This window comes from Heterodontus francisci, chromosome 31 (assembly GCF_036365525.1).
Source record: "Heterodontus francisci isolate sHetFra1 chromosome 31, sHetFra1.hap1, whole genome shotgun sequence".
NCBI classification, from domain to species: Eukaryota; Metazoa; Chordata; class Chondrichthyes; order Heterodontiformes; family Heterodontidae; genus Heterodontus; species Heterodontus francisci.
The window spans coordinates 44,014,048-44,040,921 of NC_090401.1; the positions used below are offsets into that span (position 1 = coordinate 44,014,048).

General features: G+C 45.4%; 1 protein-coding gene across 2 annotated transcripts in view; it reads left to right on the forward strand.

The window, feature by feature from the left end:
• Positions 1 to 26,874, forward strand: part of cep85 (centrosomal protein 85) — an 84,974-nt gene that overhangs the window by 54,185 nt on the left and 3,915 nt on the right. For both annotated transcript variants that reach the window (XM_068011449.1, XM_068011450.1), the window contains 8 exons: positions 32 to 149; positions 982 to 1,167; positions 5,425 to 5,577; positions 9,921 to 10,075; positions 10,957 to 11,074; positions 17,919 to 17,969; positions 19,262 to 19,369; positions 24,123 to 24,348. In XM_068011449.1, coding sequence (XP_067867550.1) covers positions 32 to 149; positions 982 to 1,167; positions 5,425 to 5,577; positions 9,921 to 10,075; positions 10,957 to 11,074; positions 17,919 to 17,969; positions 19,262 to 19,369; positions 24,123 to 24,348 — 1,115 coding nt within the window. The remainder of the gene's footprint in view (positions 1 to 31; positions 150 to 981; positions 1,168 to 5,424; positions 5,578 to 9,920; positions 10,076 to 10,956; positions 11,075 to 17,918; positions 17,970 to 19,261; positions 19,370 to 24,122; positions 24,349 to 26,874) is intronic.

Sequence of the window (26,874 nt, forward strand, 5' to 3'; positions counted from 1 at the left end):
CATATTTTGTTCCTTTTGCTCGGAATTGCAGGCAGAAACAGCAGATCTGTCAGCTGGAGCAGAAGATGAGGGAGAGTGAGTTACAAATGCACAGCGCCCTGCTGGGCCATCCAGTTCCACTCAGCGATGTCTGCATACTCCGACTGCAGGTACTGCTGCTTAAATGGTGAAACCTAGGTCGAGCTGAAGTTCATAACAGGCCACCACCTAGGTGGAAAAGAGTAAGAGGTGCATGATGAAGTGGTGATTAGGTGATGAGCTTGGGTTTTAAAAGCCTGACAAATGTAGGGGGAAGGGAAAACTGAAGAAGGTATTCTTCCTGGGAAAGAATGACTTAAAGTAGTTGGTGTGATGAATCTTGAATTCAACACAGCAACAAGAACATGTAGGACAAGTATTTGGAGCTTGGGAATGAAGAGGAAAGTTCAGAGGAGCATTGAGTGTAATTAGTGCTTAAAGTAGAGGCAAGGTTTTGACAGCCAATGTGCACTCTTGTATATAATTTAATGGCACAGAAAGAGGCCATTTGGCCCATTTTGCCTGTGCTGTAGATTTCAGCAATATATGATTTTCAAAATGCGACTGTCTGCTTCTGGTGTGATTTCTCTTTCTCTTGTAATGCAGTTTCATGGTTGCCAAAAGTCTTTATTCTTTCAGTCTTTGTATTTACTTCATGTAGCTCTAGAAAGGGGGAGGAAGGTTCTTGGGGTGATGGTGGTAGAGAAGGGAGTGAGAGCTTTGTAATAGAGGGTTGAGTATGATTGACCCACCCATGGTGTAATGGCAATTGTATGGTATCACAGTGGAGGAATTTCTTTACTGATGTCATCACGAACTTTGTGTATCTGCATACTCCCAATGAAACTTGGGAGATTAATGTACTTGATCCCTTCTATTGCCAAAATGATGGAATGTGGATACAAATGGGATCCCTGTGTGTCCAAGAACAATAAATTGGTGATTTGGTTCTGTGGTTTACAGGAATCTCTACGGGAAAATGCTTTCTTGCGGGCTCAGTACGCAGAGCGGACGGAAGCTTTGAGCAAGGAAAAATCTGAGATGGAGAAAAAGCTAGCAGCAACAGAAGTGGAGATTCGTCGACTTAATGAAAATCTCAAAGAAAATACACAGAAACACACGGATGATATGAAAAGAATGGAAGAAAAGGCAAGTGTTCAGTGTGTGGAGCGTGGGGCACTCATTGTAGCTTAAGGTTGTCAGTGAGCCTGGGCTGTTGATCCACAAAGCCAGATTTCGCGCTTCCATTTGACTTTTATTGAGAGTCTGGCAGTTTGCAGAAGTCTCATAGTTAAATCTTCAATAGAAACATCAAGATCTGTTAGTAACCATGGCAGGGGCTATATCAAATTTACAGGAACCTTGATTTTAAATTTTAGAAGAGGTTCATAAGCTCTTTAAGACCTTCCTGGATTGCCTTGAAATTGATGCAGTTTGACCAGACTTGTGCAGTACTATATTTTGCCACTGGATGGTAGCATACACTTGTAACGAGTCCTGGTGCCCTCAAGTGGCAGAAACATGGTATTTTTCTATTTGTTAATCACATGGGCATTACTGGCAAAGCCAGCAATTATTGGCCATTCCTAATTGCCCTTGAGAAGATGGTAGCGAGCTGCCGCCTTGAACGCTGCAATCCGTGTGGTGTAGGTACACCCACAGTTCTGTTCGGGAGGGTGTTCCAGGATTTTGACCCAGTGACAGGGAAGCAATGGCAATATAGTTCCAAGTAAGGATGGAGTGTGGCTTGGAGGGGAATTTGCAGGTGGTGGTGTTGCATGTGCCTGCTGTTCTTGCTCTTCTAGGTGGTAAAGGTCACAGTTTTGAAAGGTTTTGTCGAAGGAGCCTTGACAAGTTGCTGTAGTGCATTTTGTCGATGGTACACACTGCTGCCACTGTGAGCCAGTGGATGTGGTGCCAATCAAGCATGCTGTTTTATCCTGGATGGTGTCCAGCTTCTTGAGTGTTGGAGCTGCACCCATCCAGGCAAGTAATGCTCTGGTTTTGTTAATCCACTGATTATCCATTACAACATACATTCTACAGTGCACTACAACAACTCTTTTTAAAAAGAAAGTATGTAATACACCACACTGTTTAGCAATTTCACTCTGGGAATCTGGGAAACTTTTGGTCCATTCAGCATCCTAGTTATTTCCTTTAGATTGGAAAATTGTGCATGTCACTCTGCTATTTAAGAAAGGTGAGAGGTAGACGAAAGAGTGTTATAGAGCAGTTAGCCCAACATCTGGTTGGGAAATTGCTAGAGTCTACAATTAAGGATAGGATGACTGAACTCCTTGTAAATGTTCAACTGATCAGAAAGAGCTAGTATAGGGTAGAGTAAAGGGTAAGTCATGCCTGATGAACCTAATTGAATTTTTTGAAGTGATAACTGAGGCAGCGGAGGGAAATATCTATGGATGTTATTTATATGGACTTTCTGAAGGCATTTGATAAAGTCTGTCATAAGAGGCTTTTAGCTGAAGCTCATCGAATTAAAGGTGTATTATTGACCTGTTTAGGAAATTGGCTGAGTCACAGGAGATAGAGTAGGATAATGGACAGGTACTCTAATTGGCAGAATGTGACTAACGGTGTCCTGCAAGGATGCTTGATGGGGCCTCAACTGTTTACTGTGTTTATTAACAGCTTATCTATGGGATAGAAAGTTACATATCCAAATTTGCTAATGATGCAACGATAGTCAGCATTGAAAGTAATGTAGGTAGAAGGGTAAAATTACAAGGAGATAGTGATGGATTAAGGAATGAGGAAAATCTGTGACAAATAAGTTTTGATGTAGGCAAATGTGAGGTCATCCACTTTGGACCTAAAAAGGATAGAATTACACTCGAAGCTCAACACCATCCAGGAAAAAGCAGCCCGCTTGATTGGCACCCCATCCACTAACATTCACTCCCTCCACCACCGACGCACAGTGGCAGCAGTGTGTACCATCTACAAGATGCACTGCAGCAACGCACCAAGGCTCCTTAGACAGCGCCTTCCAAACCCGCGACCTCTACCACCTCGAAGGACAAGAGCAGCAGATGCATGGGAACATCACCACCTGCAAGTTCCCCTCCAAGTCACACACCATCCTGACTTGGAACTATATCGCCGTTCCTTCACTGTCGCTGGGTCAAAATCCTGGAACTCCCTTCCTAACAGCACTGTGGGTGTACCTACCTCACATGGACTGCAGTGGTTCAAGAAGGCAGCTCACCACCACCTTCTCGAGGGCAATTAGGGATGGGCAATAAATGCTGGCCTAGCCAGTGACACCCACATCCCAGGATTGAATAAAAAATAGGGTACTTTCTAATTGGTGAAAAGCTAGCAATTGTGGAGGTCCAAAGAGACATCATTAAAATGTCATGAATAGGCACAGAAAACAAACAAAAAGGCAAATGGAATGCTGGCCTTTATATCTAGAGGACTAGAATACAAGTGGGTAGATAGGGGAGGCGGTGGCGTAGTGGTATTGTCACTGGACTAGTAACCCAGAGACCCAGGGTATTGCTCTGGGGACGGGGTTCAAATCCCACCACAGCAGAAGGTGGAATTTGAATTCAATTAATAAATCTGGAATTAATAAGCTAGTCTAATGATGGCCATGAAACCATTGTCGATTGCTGTAAAAACCCATCTCGTTCACTAATGTCCTTTAGAGAAGAAAATCTGCGTCCTTAACTGGCCTACGTGTGACTCCAGACCCACAGCAATGTGGTTGACTCTTACATGCCCTCTGAAATGGCCTAGCAAGCCACTCAGTTGTATCTAACCACTACGAAGTCAATAGCACAAAAGTCAATCCCACATGGACTGCGGCAGTTCAAGAAGGCAGCTCACCACCACCTTCTGAAGGGCAATTGGGGATGGGCAATAAATGCTGGCTTGGCCAGCGACGCCCACATCCCATGAATGAATTTTTAAAAAGTCATGCTTCAGCTATACAAAGCCCCGGTTAGACCCCACCTCGGGTACTGTGGCATTGCGCCTTCGGAGGTGCAGTGTACGAGAATGATACCTGGACTCAAAGGGTTAAACTATGAAGAGAATACACAAACTGAAGTTGTATTTTCTGGAATTTAGAAGGCTAAGGGGTGATTTGAGATTTTAGATATTAAGGGGAACAGATAGTGTGGCTCGAGAGAAATTACTTCTGATTGGAGTCTAGGTGTAGGGGGCATAGTCTACAAATTAGAGCCAGTCGTTTCAGGAATGAAAATAGGAAACACTTCTTCAAGCAAAAGGTGGTTGAAATTTGGAACTCTTCCACAAATGGCAATTCATGCTAGAGCAATTAACTTTTAAAACTGAAGATTGATATAGCTTTGGTTAACGAAAATCTTGAGGGTTATGGGGCAAAAGCAGGCATATGGAGTTAGGTTGCAGATCAGCCATGATTTCATTGAATGGTGGCAGAATAGTTTTGAGGGACAAAATGACCTACTCCTGTTCCTACATTTCAACTTTCACCTCTGATGTAAAGAACCATCTATTTCAGAAGTGGAGAGTCCATTATTATCATTGAATGCTATACTCTGTCACAGTTTGTATGCTACGTAAAGTTACAAGCGTTGCAATGTGTGCACGATAGAGTTTTCCCACTTGAACAAAAGTGCTCATCGTATAGATTTCCAGAAGTGCTTGAGCTCTAGCACCTAAGAAGGTGGAAAAGACTCTCAAATGTCACTGAATTGGTTACTGGTGATTTTTACACCTGGACAAAATCTTTGTAAAAAGAGCTCAACATGTGCTTTGGAGAGGCAGTACAACATTTAGCTGAATAAATTCATACTTTAGCAATTCATTTAAATGTTTTACTAATTTAACACTGATAGCTATTGTAGGGACCAGAAGAGGCAATTCAGCTCCTTGACTTTATACTGCCATTCAATCATCGTGAATGATCTGTACTTTAACTCTGTTTTCCTGCCTTTGCTTCATGTCCCTTAACACCCGTATCTAACAAAAAAAATCGATCTAGCTCCATCTTGAAAGCTCTAATTGCTTCCCCCAGTATACGCAGTCTTTTGGAGAGTGAGTTCTAGATTTCCACTATCATTGGAAAAAGTGGAAAAGGGGTTTTTGCACGGAGGTTTTATTCTCTCAAATGTCGTCGTCTTTCAGTGGTTAACCATTTAAGTGGGCAAAACATTATTCAGATTTAAATTTAACAGACTCCTGATGGATTAATTTATAAAGTGATGCCTGGTGTAACACTGCCACATAGACCACATTTAATCTTTGGTTGGCTGAGTTAGCTGCGATAGCAGTAGGTGTGTTTATAAATGGTCCCACTACTTTCAGGGAGAGAGCATTACCCAGGTTCCCCCTACTGATTGCTGTCTGTATGCACACTGGGGTCACTCGGTGTTCTGGCTTGTGTTGCTGCAGGTCCGGGGGCGTGACAAACACATCAACAACCTGAAACGGAAGTGTCAGAAGGAGGCAGAACAGAACAGAGAGAAGCAACAGCGCATTGAAACTCTGGAACGGTACCTGGCAGATCTGCCCACCTTGGATGACTATCAGAAGCAGAGCCGACAGGTGAGACTGACCCTGGCCTGTCAGTGAAGTGATATCTTTCTCAGAGTAGTAGTATTACATACTCGCAGGGTGGTCACAGAAACACACAACATACCACAGTGGGTGAAGCTTTCAAATCTTCCACCACTAAATACTGCTTTGTAACTACTATAATGGATAAGATGTTGAACTGGGCTCCATCTGCTTCAAATGGACAGAAAAGATCCTGTGAGACTATTCAGAGGAGCAGGGAGTTCTCCAGGCTTCCTGGGCAGCACCACCAGAACATTTCTCTGAAATGACAGTTGGCACTGCCCTTCAGAAGAAATTCTTGGCATTGAAGTGCTTTGGGGTGTCCTGAAGACATGAGATGCTGTATAAATGCAAGCTTGTCATTCTGTGCCACGTGCCAACAAGGGTGGGGGCCGGGCTGTACCTGCTGAGGAGAAGGAAAGCACAGGTTTCCCATTGTGTGGTGTCTTTAGATGACAAACCTTTAGTTTCTGCCAGATTTGACACGTACAGGGATAGAGTTATGTTATAAAAACAAGAAATGCTGGAACCACTCAGCAGGTCTGGCAGCATCTGTGGAAAGAGCAGCAGTGTTATGTTACTTGGTTTGTTTGGATTTAATTTGCATTAGTGACTGCTTCTTTACTGTACAGTGAACTCTATAACCCCAGCTTCATATGGCCTTTTATAGGAACAGGAGTAGGCCATTCAGCCCATCCAGCCTGCTCCACCATTCAGTTAGATCATGGCTGGTCGTCTACCTCAATGCCACTTTCCTGCGTCATCCCCCTATCCATTGATGTCATTAGTATCCAGATATCCATTGATTTCTGTCTTGAACATGCTCAATGAGCTTCCACAGCCCTCTGAAGTAGAAAATTCCAAAGATTCACTACTGAGTGGAGAAGGTCTTCCTCTTAGCCTCAGAATAAAGGGTAGGCCGTTTAAGACTATGTCCCCTGGTTCCAGATTCACCAGCCAGGGGAAACATCCTACTGTCCTGCTCTAAGAATTTTGTAAATTTCAAGATTCTGCTCCTCTATCTCTTCCTGACTGTTTGTTTGGAGGCCTGTAGTACACTCCCAGCCAAGTGATTGCCCCCTTTTTGTTTTTAAGTTCTACCCATGTGGCCTCATTTGGGGAACCTTCTAAGATATCATCCCTCCTTTATTGCAGTAATTGACTCCTTGATCAATAATGCAATGCCGCCACCTCTTTTACACCCGTCCCTGTCACGCCTGAAGATTCTATACCCTGGAATATTAAGCTGCCAGTCCTGCCCTTCCCTCAACCATGTCTCTGTGACAGCAATAATATCATATTCACATGTGTTAATCAATCCCCTCAATTCGTCTACCTTACTTGTGAGACTCCTTGCGTTTTAAAATAGATGCAATCCAATTTTCCATTATTCACTTGTGCCTAAACAGGCCTATATTTGCTCTGCCTTCCAGACTGACTTGGTTTCTTTTCTATATTTGGCTGTACATCACCCCCTACTGTACCTCCACTCTGTATCCCATCCCCCTGCCAAATTAGTTTAACACCCCCACCCGCCTGCCCCCCCCCACCCCCCCACAACAGCACTAGCAAACCTCCCTGCAAGGATGTTGGTCCCGTTCCGTTTCAGGTGCAACCCATCCGACTTGTACAGGTCCCACCTTTGCCAGAAACAGACCCAGTGATCCAGGAAACTAAAGTCCTCCCTCCTGCACCTTCTCTTCAGCCACGCATTCATCTGCTCTATTCTCCTATTCCTATACTCATCAGCACATGGTACCGGGAGTAATCCAGAGATTACAACCTTTTGAGGTCCTGCTTTTTAATCTGCCACCTAGCTCCTTAAATTCTTGCTGCAGGACCTCATCCCTCTTTCTACCTATGTCGTTGGTACCAATTTGAACCACGACCTCTGACTGCTCACCCTCCCTCTTCAGAACATCCTGCGCCTGCTCCGTGACATCTTTGACCCTAGCACCAGGGAAGCAACATGCCATCCTGGAGTCACATTTGCAGCTACAGAAATGCCTATCTGTACCCCTTGCGATAGAATCCCCTATCACTATAGCTCTCCTCTTTTTTTTTTTTCCTCCCCTCCTGTGCAGCTGAGCCACCCGTGGTGCCACAGGCGTGGCTCTTGCTGCATTCCCCTGAGAAACTATCTTCCCCCAACAGTATTCAAAGCGGAATATCTGTTTGAGAGGGGAAATGGACCCTACCTAGTTCTTCTACGCTGCTTGGCGGTTACCCATTCCCTTTCTGCCTGAACAGTCTTTACCTGCAGTGTGACCAGCTCCCTGTACGTGCTATCCATGATGATCTCTGCCTCGTTGATGGTCCGGTGTTCCCAGCCGCCACTCCAGATCCAAAACGCAGATTTCGAGTTGCTGCAGCTGGAGACGCTTCCTGCACACGTGTTCGCCCCGGACACTGGAAGTGTCGCTGACTTCCCACGTTGCACAGGAGGAGCACTCCACACTGCCGAGCTACCCTGCCATGATTTGCCCTTATTTTCCTCAAAAATTAGCGGTTATTTACACAAGGGACCTTGATTGCCTAAAAAAACACTACTTACTATACATTCCAAAAAAATGTAGACCTTGCCTTTCTCTTTACTTTAGTTACTAACCAAGCAATTTACAGATACTCCCAACAGCAGTTACTCCCCAACCAGTCACCTTGCAGCTTTCCTGTGATGTCACTGTTCAAATTTTTTTTTTCAAACTGTCTGCGCGCGCCAACACCTGAAGGTAAGTGAAGGCCCCGAGCCTGTTGCTGAATTTATCTGCTCCCAGTTCTAGGTGCCCCCCACTCAGGTCTGACTGCTCTCCGCTTCTTGCATCTTCACAACTTTTATTCCCACCTCGTTTTGTGTGATCAGCAAATTTGGAAATATTACATTTGGTTCCCACATCCAAATCATTTTATATAGATTTGTGAACAGGTGTGGTCCTAGCACTAATCCTTGCAGTATCCCACTAGTCACAGGCTGCCATCCTGAGAGTGACCTGTTTATTCTTCTGTTTTCTGTCTGTTAACCAATTCTCAATCCATACCACGTGCTCTAATTTTGTTTACTAACCTGTATGGGAGCTTATCAAAAACCTTCTGAAAATCCAAATACACAGCATCCACTGGTTCTCCTTATTTATGCTACAAGTAACAAAAAACTCAAACTCGAACAGGTTCATCAAACATGATTTCCCTTTCGTAAATCCATGTGACTTTGCCCAATCCTACCGTTATTTTCTAAATGTCTGGTTATCACATCCTTTATAATAGATTCTAACATTTTTCCCACTACTGACGCCAAGCTAATAGGTCTATAGTTCCCCCTTTTCTCTCGCTCTCTCCTTTCTTAAATAGTGGGGTTACATTTGCTACTTTTCAGTCTGCAGGAACCTTTCCAGAATCTATAGAATTTTGAAAGATGGTCAATGCATCCACTATCTCTATAGCCACCTCCTTTAACGCTCTAGGATGTAGCTCCTCTGGTCCAATGAATTTATCAACCTGCAATCCAGTTAATTTTTTGAGTGCTTCCTCTTTATTCATTTCTTTTAGTTCCTCATTTTCACAAGTCTCTTGGTTCCCTAGTATTTCTGGGAGATTTTCTGTATCATCTTCCGTGAAAACGGACACAAAGTAATTGTTTAGTTTCTCCGCCATTTCCCTATTCTCCATTATGAAGTCCCTGTCCCGGCCTGTAATGGACCCACATTTGTCCTTGCTAATTGTTTCCTTTTCACATTTATAAAGAGTTTACAGTAAAGCTCCCCATTCATAACTGATGTGGGTGATTCTCTGCTCTTTGCATGTTTTCCCTCAGTCTTGATTCATGTGGAGTCTCTTTCATTGCTATAGGTTATTATGGTGTGCTTGTGTATATGAAGCAGGGGAAGATGAAGTTCTATGGGAAGAGAGCTGGGCACTGGAAGTCCAGAGGCAGGAACATGCCAAATGGCTTTGTGCTGTAAATCCTGTCGTCTATATATTGATCCCAAACTTGGTTTTTTTGCTGCTATTTTTTGTAATGTTCCTTTAGCAACTAATGGGAACAAATGTTTGTTTTCACTGGCAAGCTTTGTGAATTGCAAGAATCAACCTCAGAAGCTGCCTTTGCTCACACAGTGGGTAAATGCACCATCCTGTGTGGCCCGGGGTTGGGGGGGGGGGTTGCTCGTGTGTGCAGGGGTGATGTTGGGGCATTGGCATCTGTTGGCTAGAGAGGGGGAAACTGTACCTTGGGTGGGTGCTGGTGGGCGTCCAGGCCCCAGCTGGTACACGGACTATGAATAGGATGCTGTGTCCTGCCAGTGCAGATGTTCTGGATCAATGATTCTGTTTTGCAGCTGAAGGATGTGGAGCTGCAATGTGAGCTGCTGCAGAGTACAGTACTGGATCTGGAGACCAAACTTGGGGAAGCTCGAGTGCAAAGTAGAGAAAAGGACAGCATCCTGGAGAAGCAGAAGCAGAAAGAGATGGAGCTGGTCTCCACAGTTCATGGGTAAAGTAACCTGGCTGCTGCTTTCATTTACTGTTCTGGCCTGATCCTGTGGATTGTTCTGTATCTACAGGAACAGGTCTGGAACTGGAATTAAAGTTACTTGTAAAACTGGGCGATCATTCCTCTCACACCATCTGTCTGGTGTGGTGTAAAACAGAAAATGCTGGCATTACCTGGTAGGTTGGTCAACTGAGGCACAGGATGGGATAGCATTTTAGATGGCAACCCATTCAAAACCTGAACCTGTCACTTCCCCCTCACTCAGCATCCATTTCTAGTATTTGCAATGGCTTCTTTTTATTTAAATGTTTAGAATGCTGAAGTGTTAAAGTACAGCGAAGTGGGAAGTTTCTATTTCTAGCAAGATGAGAGGAAAAGCATTCTATGTCATTGGGATTTTCTTGTATTAATTCAAAATTGTGAGCTGCGTGTGAATTTGGGGAGCTGAATTTATATTTGCAGACGATGCTCACTACTGATGAGCTCCCTCACATTCCCAGCATGGTGTGGGATCCTGCCCATGATGCCATCAGTACCCACTGCACTGATAATGTGGTTTGAAAGATTTGTTAAAATTGACTGAAGCAAGCAGTTATTCATTGCTATTTTTCATTATTTTGATTATTCTAACGGGAACTCTAGGGTTACCCTGGCTGGACAGGATTGTGTGACTGTTGTATGTGCCCGTTTTGGGTAACCACATGCCACTATTGACCCCTCTTCACCCAAAAAGTATCGCTGGTACACTTTAATATGCACAAGATACAAATATTTATGCAGCACATGATTAAGTCCTGTACTAACTTGTATTCTTTGACAATTGATGCTGTCATGCAACTGAACTGAGAGATTTCATAAAATGCTGCCTCTCTTCCCTTAAGCCTACAGGAGAAAGTTGCAAAGTGTCTTGAGGATGGTGTAAGGTTACCAATCCTGGATGTAGAGAAACTAAAGTGTGAAAGCAACAACCTCAAAGGAGATTATGAGCGGGCCATGAAGGTGAGCATTTACCATTTCGGGGCAGACACCTGTAGCTGGGACAAGTGATTTATCGCTCAGAAATCCACATTTCACTGCTGCAGGACTACTGGTGCAAATTTGCTCCACTGCACCAGGTGTGATTGGATGTCGCAGTGCATCAAATTGCTTGCCCTAACTATAGATAAGCAGAAACTGGAAGGAAAGACCTTCTGTGGGAAACCAATTACCGAGGCCACAGGTACGTCATTACTCACTAAAGCTGAGCCATTTTTTTTTTTTGTGTGGACTTCCTGGATTTTTACCAATGTTTTGAGGATCATTATCTGTTTTTCCATGGAAATGGAAGCATATTGAACTGTATGTAATACAGACAGAGGCTGCTGTTCCCTATAATCAGACCAAATCAAAGTCTAGTTTTAGTATGTGGGGTTCTGGATATTTGTTGGTGCTTTTAAGATTACATTCCTCAATTCACAATACAAGAAACAGTGATTACTTCTGATGCAAGTTATGCCTTTTTGACCCAGTAAATCTTCAGGATGGAAAAGGGACTCCTCTTTCTGCTGTTTCACATTGTATCATAACTAAGGGCTCAGGAGACACTGGTCCTGTTTATTGGCTATGGTGTGATTGGTAAGAATTCTGTTGTGCGCAAAATTGTGGGAAACATGAGAGGTGTTCTGCTTTAATCTGGTTATTGTGAAAGATCTCTTGTGAGCCAAGAATGAGAGGTGATGGCATTGAAATGTATAAAATTCTGGGGCTCAACAGGGTAGATGCCGAGAAGCTGTTCGCCTGGCTGGAGAGTCGAGAACCTAGGGTTCATGGTCTCAGGATAAGGGAATGATAAGGCTATTTAGGAATGATAAATTTCTTCAGAGGGTTGTGAATCTTTGGAATTCTGTACCCCTCGGGTGGTGGATGCGCTGTCACTGAGTATATTCAAAATGAGGGTAGATAGATTTTTCAGTACTAAGGAAATCAAGGGATAGGGTGGGAAAGTGGGGTTGACATGGAAGTTCAGTCATGACCTTACTGAATGGTGGAACAGGCTTGAGGGACCAAATAGCATACTCATGTTCCTATTTCTTATGTTCTTATCTTTCTCTAATTTGTGCCTCATGATCTAGTAATCTGTTACGTGGTAGGGCTAGAAATGTGTTGCCATTACGGAGACATGGCTGCAGGGTGACCAAGGATGGGAACTGAACATCCAAGGGTGTTCAATATTTAGGAGGGACAGGCAAAAAGGGAAAGGAGGTGGAGTAGCCTTTTTAGTAAAAGAGGAAATCAATACAATAGTGAGGAAGGATATTGGCTCCAAGAATCCTGATGTGGAATCTGTATGGGTGAAGCTAAGAAACACCAAGGGGCAGAAAACATTGATGGGGGTTGTATATAGACCCCCAAACAGCAGTGGTGATGTTTAATGCTATCCTCTACAAGAAATTAGAGACGCATGCAATAAGGGTGCAACTGTATTATGGGTGACCTTAATTTACATATAGATTGGGCAAACCAAATTAGCAATAATACTGTAGAGGAGGAATTCCTGGAGTGCGTAAGTGATGGTTTTTTGGAACAATATGTTGAGGAGCCAACTGGAGAACAGGCCATCCTAGACTGGGTATTGCGTAATGAGAAAGGATTAGTTAACAATCTTGTGCGGGGTCCCTTGGGGAAGAACGACCATAACATGATAGAATTCTTCATTAAGATGGAGAGTGAGAGAGTTGATTCTGAGACTAGGGTCCTGAATCTAAATAAAGTAAACTATGAAGGTATGAGGTCTCCAGTTCACTGGTGGGAAGCGATTAAGGAGAACATCAAGAGGTTCTTCATCCACAAAGGTGTTCAGAAGGCGAGAGAGAGACAGAGGGAACTGTCCCGACTCCAGAAAATTATGCAAAATCTACTCCGGTTGCAGTCAATGGGGGTCGAGGTCAAGGAGGACCTCCAAGAGGTGAAGAGCCAGCAGGCCTCGCTCTTTGCCAAGGAGGCCTCCAAGATCATCTTCCGCTCCAGAGTCCGTTCCATCGAGCAGGATGAGACGTGCTCGCGTTACTTCTTCCAAAAGGTACACAGAGAGAGCTCTGTTATCAGCAGCCTGAAGGAAGAAGATGGCTCGGTAACGTCTTCGCAGTCCAACATACTAAGGATCAGCAAATCCTTTTATGCTGGGTTGTATGACGCGAAGCCCACAGACAGCAGAGCCTCCCAGTCCTTCCTGTCATCTATCACAGAGGTCTTAGATGACAGCAGGAGGGAGAGACTGGACAAGCCGCTAACTCTGGACGAGCTGACAAAGGCCGTCGAGTCTTTCGAGACGAGTAAAACTCCCGGGAGCGACGGCTTACCGGTCGAGTTGTACTCGGCCCTGTGGGACTGGGTCGGCCCGGACCTGCTGGAAGTATACGAGAGTATGCTCCTGGCCGGCAGCATGTCAGAATCCATGAGGAAAGGCATCATCACCCTCATTTACAAGCAGAAGGGGGAGAGGGCAGAAATCAGAAATTGGCGGCCCATCTCACTGCTTAATGTTGATTACAAGATTCTGTCCAAAGTCATAGCCACTCGAGTCAAGTCTGCTCTGGAGTTGGTGATTCACCGCGATCAGACCTGTACTATACCCGGCAGGAAGATCTCTGATAGTCTCGCGCTACTCGGGGATACGGTCGCCTACGTACGGGACAGGAGGGTGGACACCTGCCTCATCAGCCTGGACCAGGAGAAGGCTTTTGACAGGATATCGCACACCTACATGATGGACGTGCTTTCCAAAATGGGGTTTGGGGAGGGAATCTGCAATTGGATCCAACTGCTCTACACAAACATCAGTAGCGCAGTCTCAATCAACGGGTGGGAATCTGAAAGATTCCCGATCAAATCTGGAGTCAGACAGGGCTGTCCTCTGTCCCCGGTCTTGTTTGTTTGCTGTATTGAACCCTTTGCTGAGTCTATTGGGAAGGATGCGAGCATAAGAGGGGTGACAATCCCAGGCAGCGGAGGCACTCAGGTCAAAACCTCCCTGTACATGGATGACGTCGCCGTCTTCTGCTCGAATCCGCTGTCCGTGCGCAGACTGATGAGCATCTGCGACCAGTTCGAACTGGCCTCGGGAGCCAAAGTTAACCACGGCAAGAGCGAGGCCATGTTCTTTGGCAACTGGGCGGACCAATCCTTTGTCCCCTTCACCGTCAGGTCAGGTTACCTGAAGGTGCTGGGGATATGGTTCGGAAGGGCCGGGGCGTGCACCAAAACATGGGAGGAGCGAGTAGCCAAGGTACGACAAAAGTTGGGCATGTGGGGGCAGCGATCTCTCTCCATTGTGGGTAAGAACCTGGTCATCAGGTGCGAGGCGCTCACGTTGTTGCTCTACGTGGCGCAGGTCTGGCCCATACCCCACTCCTGCGCCGTGGCAGTCACCCGAGCCATTTTCCGCTTCGTCTGGGGATCTAAAATGGACCGGGTCCGGAGGGACACGATGTTCAAATGTCTGGACAAGGGCGGTAAAAATGTACCCAACGTGGCCCTCATCCTGATGACCACCTTCGTGTGCGGCTGCATCAAGCTGTGTGTCGATCCCCAGTACGCAAACTCCAAGTGTCACTACGTGCTGAGGTTCTATCTGTCCCCGGTGTTGCGAAGGATGGGCCTGGTCACATTGCCGCGGAACGCTCCGTGCAGTTGGGCGGTGCCGTACCACCTATCCTTCGTGGAGCAGTTTCTGCGGGAAAACACCTTTGACCACTGGTCCATCAGGCAGTGGTCTGCACGGAATGTCCTCAAGGCCCTACGGGAAAAGGAAACGGTGGATCCTGTCGGATGGTTCCCCGAGCAGACCGTCAAAGTCATTTGGCGGAATGCCTCATCACCAGAACTTTCAAACAAGCACCAAGACGTAGCTTGGCTGGTGGTGAGAAGGGCCCTCCCCGTCAGATCCTTCATGCACACCCGAAGTCTCGCCCCCTCCGCACAATGCCCCCGCGTTGGCTGTGGTGGGGAAGAGACGGCCGCCCACCTCCTCCTGGAATGTGCCTTTGCAAAGCAGGTGTGGAAAGAGATGCAGTGGTTTTTGTCAAGGTTCATCCCAAGCAGCTCTGTAACACAGGAGTCTGTGCTCTACGGGCTGTTCCCAGGGACGCACACCGAGACAAACATCAACTGCTGCTGGAGGACTATCAATTCGGTGAAAGACGCCCTTTGGTCTGCCCGAAACTTGCTGGTCTTCCAGCGCAAAGAGTTGTCCACCACCGAATGTTGCAGACTGGCACATTCCAAGGTCCAGGACTACGTGCTGAGGGACGCACTAAAGCTTGGGGCAGCCGCAGCAAAGGCTCAATGGGGAAAGAGCACAGTGTAAGGTTCCCCCACCAAGCTGGACTGAGGGGCTGGATCAATGGGAAACCCCTCGAACTGTATCGTTAATATTCTCAATTGCTGTAAATGTAAAACTGTAATTGACATGACAATTGTGAAACGGAAGGGTTGGGAAGAAACTCATGACAGTATTGAAGGAAACTGATCTCCCTTGCAATGTTTGTATTTTTTGGTGCTGTTTGGAAACTGTTTGGCAATGTAATTTTTACAGATTTTTATGAATAAAGTATATTTTGGAAAAAAAAAATGAAGGTATGAGGTGCGAGTTGGCTATGATAGATTGGGGAACGTTACTTAAAGGGTTGACCGTGGATAGGCAATGGCTAGCATTTAAAGAGTGCATGGATGAATTACAACAATTGTTCATTCTTGTCTGGTGCAAAAATAAAACAGGAAGGGTGACTCAACTGTGGCTTACAAAAAAAATTAGGGATAGAATTGGATCCAAGGAGGAGAAATATAAAATGGACAGAACAAGCAGCAAACCTGAGGATTAGAATTCAGCAAAGGAGGACAAAGGGATTGATTAAGAAGGGGAAAATAGAGTATGAGAGTAAGCTTGCAGAGAACATAAAAACTGACCGTAAAAGCTTCTATAGATATCTGAAGAGAAAAAGATTAATGAAGACAAATGTGGGTCCCTTAGTCAGAAACGGGGGAATTTATAATGGGGAACAAAGACATGGCAGACCAATTAAATACATACTTTGGTTCTGCCTTCGCAAAGTAGGACATAAATTACCTCCCAGAAATGTTAGGGAACATAGGGTCCAGTGAGAAGGAGGAACTGTATTAAATCAGTAGGGAAATTGATGGGATTGAAGGCCGAAAAATCCCCGGGGCATGATAATCTACATCCCAGAGTACTTAAGGAAAGGAAGTGGCCCTTGAGATAGTAGATGCATTGCTGGTCATTTTTCAAAATTCTATAGACTCTGGAATAGTTCCAACGGATTGGAGAGTAGTTAATGTAACCCCACTATTTAAAAAAGGAGTTAGAGAGAAAACAGGGAATTATAGACTGGTTAGCCTGACATCAGTAGTGGGGAAAATGCTACAGTCCATTATAAAAAAAAAAGGTAATAGCAGAGCACTTGGAAAATAATGACATAATCGGACAAAGTCAACATGGATTTATTGAAGGGAAATCATGCTTAACAAATCTACTGGAATTTTTTGAGGATGTAACTAGTAGAATAGATAAGGGAGAACCAGTGGATATGGTGTATTTGGACTTTCAGAAGGCTTTCAATAAGGTCCCACATAGATTAGCGTGCAAAATTAAAGCGCATGGGTTTGGGGGTAAGGTGCTGACATGGATAGAGAACTGGTTGGCAGACAGGAAACAGAGTAGGAATAAAGGGGTCTTTTTCCGAGTGACTCGTGGGGTATCGCAGGGATCAGTGCTAGGACCCCAGCTATTCCCAATATATATTAAGGATGTAGATGAGGGAATTAAATGTAATCAATCCAAGTTTGCAGATGAGACAAGCTCCAGTATGATTTGGACAGGTTGAGTGAATGGGTAAATACATGGCAGATGCAGTATAATGTGGATAAATGTGAGGTTATCCACTTTGGTGGCAAAAACAGAAAGGCAGATTATTATCTGAACGGCGATAGATTGGGAATGGGGGAGGTGCAGCGAGACCTGGGTGTTCTCATGCACCAGTCGCTGAAAGTAAGCATGCAGGTGCAGCAGGCAGTTAAGAAGGCAAATGGTATGTTGGCCTTCATAGCGAGAGGATTTGAGTACAGGAGCAAGGATGTCTTGCTGTAATTATACAAGGTCTTGGTGAGACCACATCTGGAGTATTGTGTGCAGTTTTGGTCTCCTTATCTGAGGAAGGATGTTCTTGCTATGAAGGGAGTGCAGGGAAGGTTCACCAGACTGATTCCTGGGATGGCAGGACTGATGTATGAAGAGAGAGTGGGTTGATTAGGCTTGTATTTGCTAGAGTTTAGAAGAATGAGAAGGGATCTCATAGAATGTTGTCGTTTTTAACAGGACTGGACAGACTAGATGCAGGAAGGATGTTCCTGATGGCGGAGGAGTCCAGGACCAGGGGTCACAATCTAAGGATAAGGGGTTAGCCATTTAGGACTGAGATGAGATGAGGGATTTCTTCACCTAGAGAGTGGTGAACCTGTGGAATTCTCTACCACAGAAAGCAGTTGAGGCCAAATCATTAAATATATTCAAGAAAGTTAGATATAGTTCTTATGGCTAAAGGAGTCAAGGGATATGGAAAGAAAGTGGGAACAGAGTACTGAGTTTGGATGATCAGCCATGATCGTATTGAATGGCGGTGCAGGCTCGAAGGGCCGAATGGCCTACTCCTGCTCCTATTTTCTATGTTTCTATGTGGTACCTCAACCCTGGCCATTGATGATGTAGCAGATTGCTGTACAAAGTGATCTGAAGGCCAGAACTAATTAAACTTCTTTCAGATCCTGTTTCTAATTCTTTATATATTATTAGATTATAGACAAACAACAGAAGAAAATTGAGCAACTCACCTCACAAATACAGGTAAGGAGATTACAAAAACACACAACCACCTATGTAAATCACCAGTGCTGCAACAAGTTGATGGCACTCACCTCAGCTGAGCACTGCATCCAATTCCAGCCCAGGGCAGTGCAGTGGTTAGCACCGCAGCCTCACAGCTCCAGGGACCCGGGTTCAATTCTGGGTACTGCCTGTGCGGAGTTTGCAAGTTCTCCCTGTGACCGCGTGGGTTTTCGCCGGGTGCTCCAGTTTCCTCCCACTGCCAAAGACTTGCAGGTGATGGGTAAATTGGCCATTGTAAATTGCCCCAAGTATAGGTAGGTGGTAGGGAATATGGGATTACTGTAGGGTTAATATAAATGGGTGGTTCTTGGTCGGCACAGACTCGGTGGGCCGAAGGGCCTGTTTCAGTGCTGTATCGCAAAATAAATAAATAAATGATGGGTGAAAGTCGTGGTCTCTGTCTTGAACAGCCTACCTGGGTGAGTATGGGCAGTCTCAGCCCAATTTCTGGTGGGCGTCAGTGCTACAGCACGAATTACCTTCAGTTTGACAGTGGCAATTTCTCTCAGGCCATTAGGAATGTTGGTGTAGTAAGGGGGTTTAAGGTACATTAGACTTACTCTGCATCCTGTCATACTTTCTCTGATGTGGACATGCTCAATAATACTCGGGGCAAAAAAGGCAGTTGAGCAAAAATGCACCTGATAGTCGCAGGGCTGAAAGTTTTGTTGGGTGTCCTGCCCCTGCTCAAAAATAAATTACATACAATATAAAGTGCAGAACCAGCTTTCTTTGCCAGTGTTTATGCTCACATGAACCTCCTCCCATACTACTTCATCTAACCTAATCAGCATATCTTTCTATTCCTTTTTCCCTCTTATTTATCTGGCTTCCTGTTAAATGGATCTCACTTTCTGTCAGGTAACACTTTTGATAAAGGAATCCTTAAGTTCAGGTTTTCAGTTGCGTTCAACAACTCTGGGTTACAGAGCAGGAATAGTCAGCATTCCAATTCATACTGCTATCCAGTGACTACTGCTGTCAATGGTATGTTTGGGTGTCTGGTGAGGGCGAGGTTGGGCTTGGCTATGATGCCACCACGGTGGAATAGCCTGTCAACACTCACTGTTGAAATGAATGAAGTATGAAAGTTTGCGTCACCATGGAACTACCCCTGCCACCACCTCCCCACCCCCCCTACCCCCCCCCCACCCAGTCAGTGCTTCGAGGAGAGGAGGGAACAGTGGGGCGGCAGTGGTGGAGATTGTTGAAATATTTTAATTTCTATCTCCCTCTATCCTCATCTGCAGGCCCTGGAGGAGCGTGTGGCACAGGAAGAAGGGACAAGCCAGGGTCTTCGTGAGGAGCTATTTGGGAAGGAAAACGGATCACAGTTACTGAGGAAGGCCATGAAAGAGGTGAGAACCGAAGGAGCTAATAGCCGCTTTCAGATCCTACAAAACATGCACTAGTGCTGCCAGTTCCTGAAGTGTGGGCACCTTACAACTGAAAATAAAACTACTCCAACTCGCTAAAATAGGATGTTGGTAAGACCATTTTTATTGCATCTTCTGAGTTACTGGTCTTAGCAAGTCTGAACATGCGACTTATTGCTGGTCATACAAAAGCCAGATATTGGGACTCGTCAGTGCTAACATGGATCCTGCGCAGTGTAAAAGTTGCTATTGAGTATTGATGAGAAGAAAACTTGATTGGGGCTGCTTAAGGTAATCAACAATCAGTATAATTCTGACATTCCATTGTATGTGATTGTGGTTTTGTCATTCATCCATGATCGTTCTGATAGCTGTGGGAGAGCTGTCCCACAGACTAGTCAAGCAACAGCCTGACATTGTCTACAAGGTCTGATTCTGAGAGTATGACAATATCCCAGATAGCACCATCGCCATCCCTGCCTATGTCCTGTTCCACCGCAGGACAGATCCACCAGCGGTTGTGGCACAGTGGTAAACAGTCGGGAGGGAGTTGTCCTGCGAGTCTTCAACATTGACTCCGGACCCCATGAAGTCTCATGGCATCAGGTCAAACATGGGCAAGGGAACATCCTGCTGATTACCACCTACAGCCCCCACCCACCCCCGCAACCACAACCCCTCGGCTGATGAATCAGTGCTTCTCCATGTTGAACACCAATGGGAAGAAGCACGGAGGGTAGCAAGGGCACAAAATGTACTCTCGGTAGAGGACTTCAATGTCCATCACCAAGAGTGGCTTGGTAATACCACTACTGACTAACCTGGCCGATTCCCAAAGGACATAGCTGCTAGACTGGGTCTGCGGAGGCAGGTGGTGAGGGAACCAGCAAGAGGGAAAAATCTACTTGACCTCGTCCTTGTCAATCTACCTGTTGCAGATGCATCAGTCCATGACATTATTAGTAGGAGTGACCACTTCACAGTCCTTGTGGAGACGAAGTCCCATCTTCACATTGATGATGTCCATCATTGTGTTGTGTGGCACTACCACCATGCTAAATGGGATAGATTTCGAACAGATCTAGCAACTCAAAACTGGGCATCCATGAGGCATTGTGGCAACAGCAGAATTGTATTCAACACCATTTATAATCTCATAGCCCGGCATATGCCCCACTCTACCATTGCCATCAAGCCGGGAGACCAACCCTGGTTCAATGAAGAATGCAGGAGGGCATGCCAGGTGTAGCAGCAGCATACCTCAAAATGAGGCATCAGCTTGTGAAGCTACAACACAGGACTACCTGCATGCCAAACAGCGGAAGCAACATGCAGTAGACAGGACGAAGCAACCCCACAACCAATGGATCAGATCTAAGCTCTGCAGTCCTGCCATATCCAGTCATGAATGGTGGTGGACAATTAAACAACTGACAGGAGGAGAAGACTCCACAAATATCCCCGTCCTCAATGATGGGAGAGCCCAGCACATCAGTGCAAAAGTCAAGGCTGAAGTATTTACACCCATCTTCAGCCAGAAGTGCCGAAAGGATGATCCATCCTGGCCTCCTCCTGAGGTCTCCAGGATCACAGATGCCAGTCTTCAGCCAATCCGATTCAGTCCACTTGATATCAAGAAACGGCTGAAGGCACTGGATACTGCCAAAGCTATGGGCCCTGACAATATTCCGGCAATTGTATTGAAGACTTGTGCTCCAGAACTAGCCGTGCCCCTAGCCAAGTTGTTCCAGTACAGCTAAAACACTGGCATCCACCCAGCAATGTGGAAAATTGCCCAGGTATGTCCTGTGCACAAGCAGGACAAATCCAACCCTGTCAATTACTGCCCTATCAGGCTACTCTCGATCATCAGCAAAGTGATGGAAGGGGGTAATCAACAGAGCTATCAAGCAGCACTTGCTCGGCAATAATCTGCTCACTGACTCCATTTGGGTTCCGCCAAGGCCATTCAGCTCCTGACCTCTTTACAGCCTTTGTCCAAACATGGGCAAAAGAGCTGAACTCCAGAGGTGAGTTAAGAGTGACTGCCCTTGACATCAAGGCAGTGTTTGACTGAGTATGGCATCAAGGACCCCTAGAAAAACTGGAGTCAATGGGAATCCGGGAGGAAATTCTCTGCTGGTTGGAGTCATACCTAGCACAAAGGGAGATGGTTGTTGGCGATCAATCGTCTCAGTCCCAGGAAATCGCTGCAGGAGTTCCTCAGGATAGTGTCCTAGGCCCAACCATCTTCAGGCTGCTTCATCATTGACCATCCCTCCATCATAAGGTCAGAAGTGGGGATGTTCGCTGATTGTGCAATCTTCAGCACTATGAGTGACTTGGATACTGAAGCAACCCATGTCCAGATGCAGCAAGACCTGGACAACGTCCAGACTTGGGCTGATGTGTGGCATGAATGAGATTTGCCACTTAAGTGCCAGGCAATGACCATCTCCAACAAGAGAGAATCTAACCATCTTCCCTTAACGTTCAGTGGCATTACCATCGCTGAATCCCCCACTATCAACATCCTACAGGTTACCATTGACCAGAAGCTGAACTGGACCAGCTGTGCTGTGGCTACAAGAGCAGGTCAGAGGCTGGGAATTCTGCGGCGAGTAACTCTCCTCCCCAAGGCCTGTCCACCATCTACGAGGCACAAGTCAGGAGTGTAATGGAATACTCTCCACTTGCCTGGATGGGTGTAGCTCCAACAACACTCAAGAAGCTCGACACCATCCAGGACAAAGCAGCCCGCTTGATTGGCACCCCATCCACCACCCTCAACATTCACTCCCTCCACCACCAACGTACAGTGGCAGCAGTGTACACCATTTACAAGATGCACTGCAGCAACTCATCAAGGCTCCTTAGACAGCATCTTCCAAACCCATGACCTCTACCACCTAGAAGGACAATGGCAGTAAATGCATGGGATCACCACCACCTGCAAGTTCCCCTCCATCCTGACTTAGACACAGTGAAAGAACGGCAATAAGTTCTATGTCAAAATTCTGGAACTCCCTTCCCAGCAACATTGTTGATGTACCTACACCCCAAGGACTGCAGCCCACCACCATCTTGTCAAGGGCAATTGGGGATGGGCAACAAAAGCTGGCATAACCAGCAACACCCTCATCCCACGAATGAATAAAAGAAAAGCTCATGATCCATAATTGTGACTTTGGAACTGGACATGAAAGAATTAGTAACGGGTGAGTGTTCATCTGTCCAGAGAGGGGAAGAAATTGTCGGTATTTGATTCATGCCACCTGTTAGACTTTCACCATTGTTCCTTGCTGCTGCCTATGGACTGTGCTACCTGGGCCACACTGGCATGTTGGCTGAATGAGGGGTTGAGATATTGAGGGGGAAGCAAGAGCAGGAATGAGCAACTCCTGTAAGTATTTGATCTTCTGTTTGCACAAGTACACCCATAATGTGTGTGCATGCTCCTAGTTAACAGCAGGTCCGGAATCCACTAGTTGCTCTCCATTTTCTAAAGGGTAGATGGTTCAGCCTGTAGGTAATATGTATGACCCAGTCATAGCTCTACATCATGATCACTGGTTTTAGTGCAGTAATTATTCAGTCCCAGTTTAATATTTTGGTTTTAACTTTAGTTTTTTTTTCTCTTTACTGTTCACTGTTACCCAGGTAACCTACTCCTAAACCTATAATTGGCCATTAGAAACCACATGACAAAAGAGCAGGATGACTCCCACCTACTCCCACCTCTGCTCTTTTCTCAATGCCTTCTATAACTGCACAGCTGCAAACCAGAAGTCGGTATGGAGGCAGCTGAGAGTGCAGAACCACACCCTCTGTGATGCACTCTGGTACTGCAACCTGCTGCTTCCGGGTAAAATTGACTATAAAGTCACATGCTGTGACATCAGGAGGAGACTGTACTGAGTTAATGTAATGTCCAACTGTGTACATGATTTTATGTACTGGTGTCTGATGGCAGTTATATAGCCTCTCCAGACTCATTGTGACTGAATAAGGGAACAGGTGGAAAGAAAGCTGAATATGAAATTTGTGTTTCCCTGAATATTGGTGTAAATTTGCACTGCCTGAAAGTGACAGCTGGGCCATCTCCTCCTAGGGTGGGAGGGAACCATTGACCTGTTCTTGTGATCTTATGACTCCATGCAGTGCTGTTCTGACAGGTCACCTGTCTGCTGTCAAGTGTGCCAAGAAAAGAACCAGCAACCAAGAGTATTGTAAGCACCCCCCACCTCCCCCCCCCCCCCCATACACAAAAGAATGCAGGTAAAACCTGTGCCACAAAGCAGGTTTGTCATGTGGTGTCTAAATGAAGGGAGGGATGTTCCTTGCCTTTCAGTATTGCCTGAACAGTCTCCCAAAATATGCCTCAGTCCCAACCTTGGAGCATTTCCCCATATTGCAACTTGGTGTCCTTGCTACCCAGTTTGGGGTGTGGGGGGCAATGAGTGGTGCTGTGCCCTTTTGGGCAGAGACACTTTTTCAGTTCTGACCTATATATTTCTACCATTTTCTGCTAGGTGCTTTCAGGAGGGGGTTCGCTGGGCAGGTGGTGATGGAGGGGAGAAAGTTAGAAAATAATTTAGTAATGATTTTACAGCACACCGTTGTATAAAATAATTAGAGCAGGTACACAATTTCAGCTGATTAGGGAACCACGTATTAAAAAAAAATTAGATGCCTCAAAATACAACTTGGCACTTTGCGTTGCTCTGTATTCTAGCTTTCTGCCCAGAATCAGGAGCTGATCGAAAGGAACTTGACACTTCAGGAACAGTTGGGACAGTTAGACCAGAACAAGCAGCTACCAACTGAAAGCTTGCAGTTATTGGAGAGGCTGCACCGAGAGCTGGCTAGGAGTCTGCATGATCTACAGGCAATCTGCAACATCCTCACGCAGAGAGCCCAAGGCAAAGATCCCAATCTCTCCCTGCTGCTTGGGATCCAGTGTAAGTACTTACGCTCTCGGAACAATCTATTCCTAATTATGGCAAATCAGCATCCAAAAACTACAGCAGAATATCGTAGTGTTTGGCACCAGGTTAGTGGTCCAAACAAATTGAGTTCAAATTCTACTTTGTCATTTAAAAAAAATAAACAATCTGGGGGTAAAAAGCCAGTCACAGTCAACAACAACAACTTGTATTTATATAGTGCCTTTAATGCAATAAAATGTCCCAAGAGTGTTATAAAGCAAAACTTGACACCAAGCAACAAGGGCAGGTTTTAAGGAGCATCTTAAAGGAAGTAGAGAGGTGGGGAGGTATAGGATGAGAATTGCAGAGTTTAGGGCCTAAACTGCTAAAGGCACAGCCACTAGTGGTGGGGAAGTTCAAGAGGCCAGATTTAGGGGAGTGCATATATCCCAGCGTTATGGGTTTGGAGATTACAGAGATAGGGAGGAGCGAGGCCATGGAAGGAATTGAAATCAAAGATGAGAATTTTAAAATGGAGGTTTTGCTTATCTGGAAGCCAGTGTAGGTCAGTGAGCACGAGTGATTGGTGAGTGGGACTTGGTGTAAGTAAGGGCATAAGCAACAGAGTGACCGAGACGATATCAGATTGTCATTAAAAACCCAACTGGTTCATCCATCCTTACTTGGTCACTGGATGTAGTGCATGTTTGATACTGAGCCATAGGATGGGATTGGGGTGAGCTGTGATTGTTTTTAATCCACTTCTTCCTGCCCCCACCGTCAAAATTCTGGGGCAGGAGGTTTAGAGGGGCTTTGAGGAAAATTCTTTCACCCAGAGGGTGGTTGGAATCTGGAACACACTGTCTGAAGGGGTGGTAGAGACAGGAACCCTCAGAACATTTAAGTAGTATTTAGATGAGCACTTGAAACGCATACCAGGCTACGGGCCAAGTGCTGGAAAATGGGATTAAAAGAGATTGGTGCTTGATGGCCAGCATGGACACGATGGGCTGAAAGGTCTGTTTCTGTGCTGTATAACTCTATGACCATGACTCGATACTTGGCAGCAGCATAAAGATGACCACTTCGAGGTGGTAGTGGTGGGGTTCTAGTCCTGTTGTACTGTGCCTTTAGTCCCAGCACGAGTCAATGCTTTCAGGAAAAGGGGGAGAAGAGATTTAAAATTACACTTCCCAATGGCTACAGTCTAGTTTTAGTGAATAAGCAGGTAAATAATTTGTTCCTCATTTGAGATAACTTAGCAGAGCCTCCACTTAATATATAACCAGGTTGGCAAAGCAACCATAAAAAGGCTGCATCCCTTTATTGAATATTGAATCAATGTTTGCTAACGTAAATTTGGACAAATGCTCAAATATGAGGGAAGGCATGAACCAGTTAATACAGACCGTTAACAGTGGTGAAATGCTTGAAGATATTCTGTAGAATGGCCCAGTATTATGAGAGTGTAGTTGGCATGGTTTAGCAATGAATTGCCATTCCTACTGGGAGACCTGAGGGGATAACTAATGCAGTGGGGGCGGGTAATCCAGTAGATGTAGTTCCTACTTCCCAGTTTCTTGCAAGATGTGTAGAGAAGATTAAGCTCGTGGATAAGTTAATAAATTGCTTAGATTGACAGAATATGCTTAGCAACAGAATAGAATGGTGGTACAAGTGGGAAAGGCTGTAGCTGAGAAATGCAGTATGCTATTCCATAGGTCGCTGTCCTGAGAGCCCTATGTTTCAGTATTTGCATTGTGCAGCAAGGTGTCTGGCAATATTACACTACAGATACAAAGCCATCTTATTAAAAGACTGATTTTTGTGTAGATAGACTGAGATCATAGAAATTTACAGCATGGAAGGAGGCCATTTGGCCCACTGTATCTATGCTGGCCAACTGGTAGCTATCCAGCATAATTCCTCTTTCCTCTGTCCTGTAGCCTTGAAGGTTATGGCACTTCAGGTGCATATCCAATTCCTTTTTTAATATTATGAGGGTTTCTGCATCTACCAGACTTTCAGGCTGAGAGTTCCAAATCCCTGCCACCCTCCTGGTGAAAAGATTTCCCCTCAAATCCCTTTTAAACCTCCTACCTCTTACCTTAAATTGATGTCCCTGGTTATGGATCCCTTAACCAAGGAGAGTTGGGCCTTCTTATCCACTCCATCTAGACCCCTCATTAATTTTACTCTCCAATTAGGTCTCCCCTCAGCCTCCTCTGTTCCAAAGAAAACAACCTTAGCCTATCCAATCTTTCCTCGTAACTAAAATTGTCCAGTCCAGGCAACATCCTTGTAAATCTCCTCTGTATCCTTTCTAGTGCAATCACATCTTTCCTATAATGCGGTGACCAGAACTGCATGCAGTATCCCAGCTGTGGCCTAACTACAGTTCCAGTGTAACTTCCCAGCTCTTGCCTTTATTAGCCAAGGCATAGAATACAAGTATCCTACATGCCTTCTTGACAACCTTTTATCTAACTGTCCAGCCACCTTCAGAAATCTCTGGGCATGCACTCCAAGGTCCCTCTATTCCTGTACACTTTTCAGTAT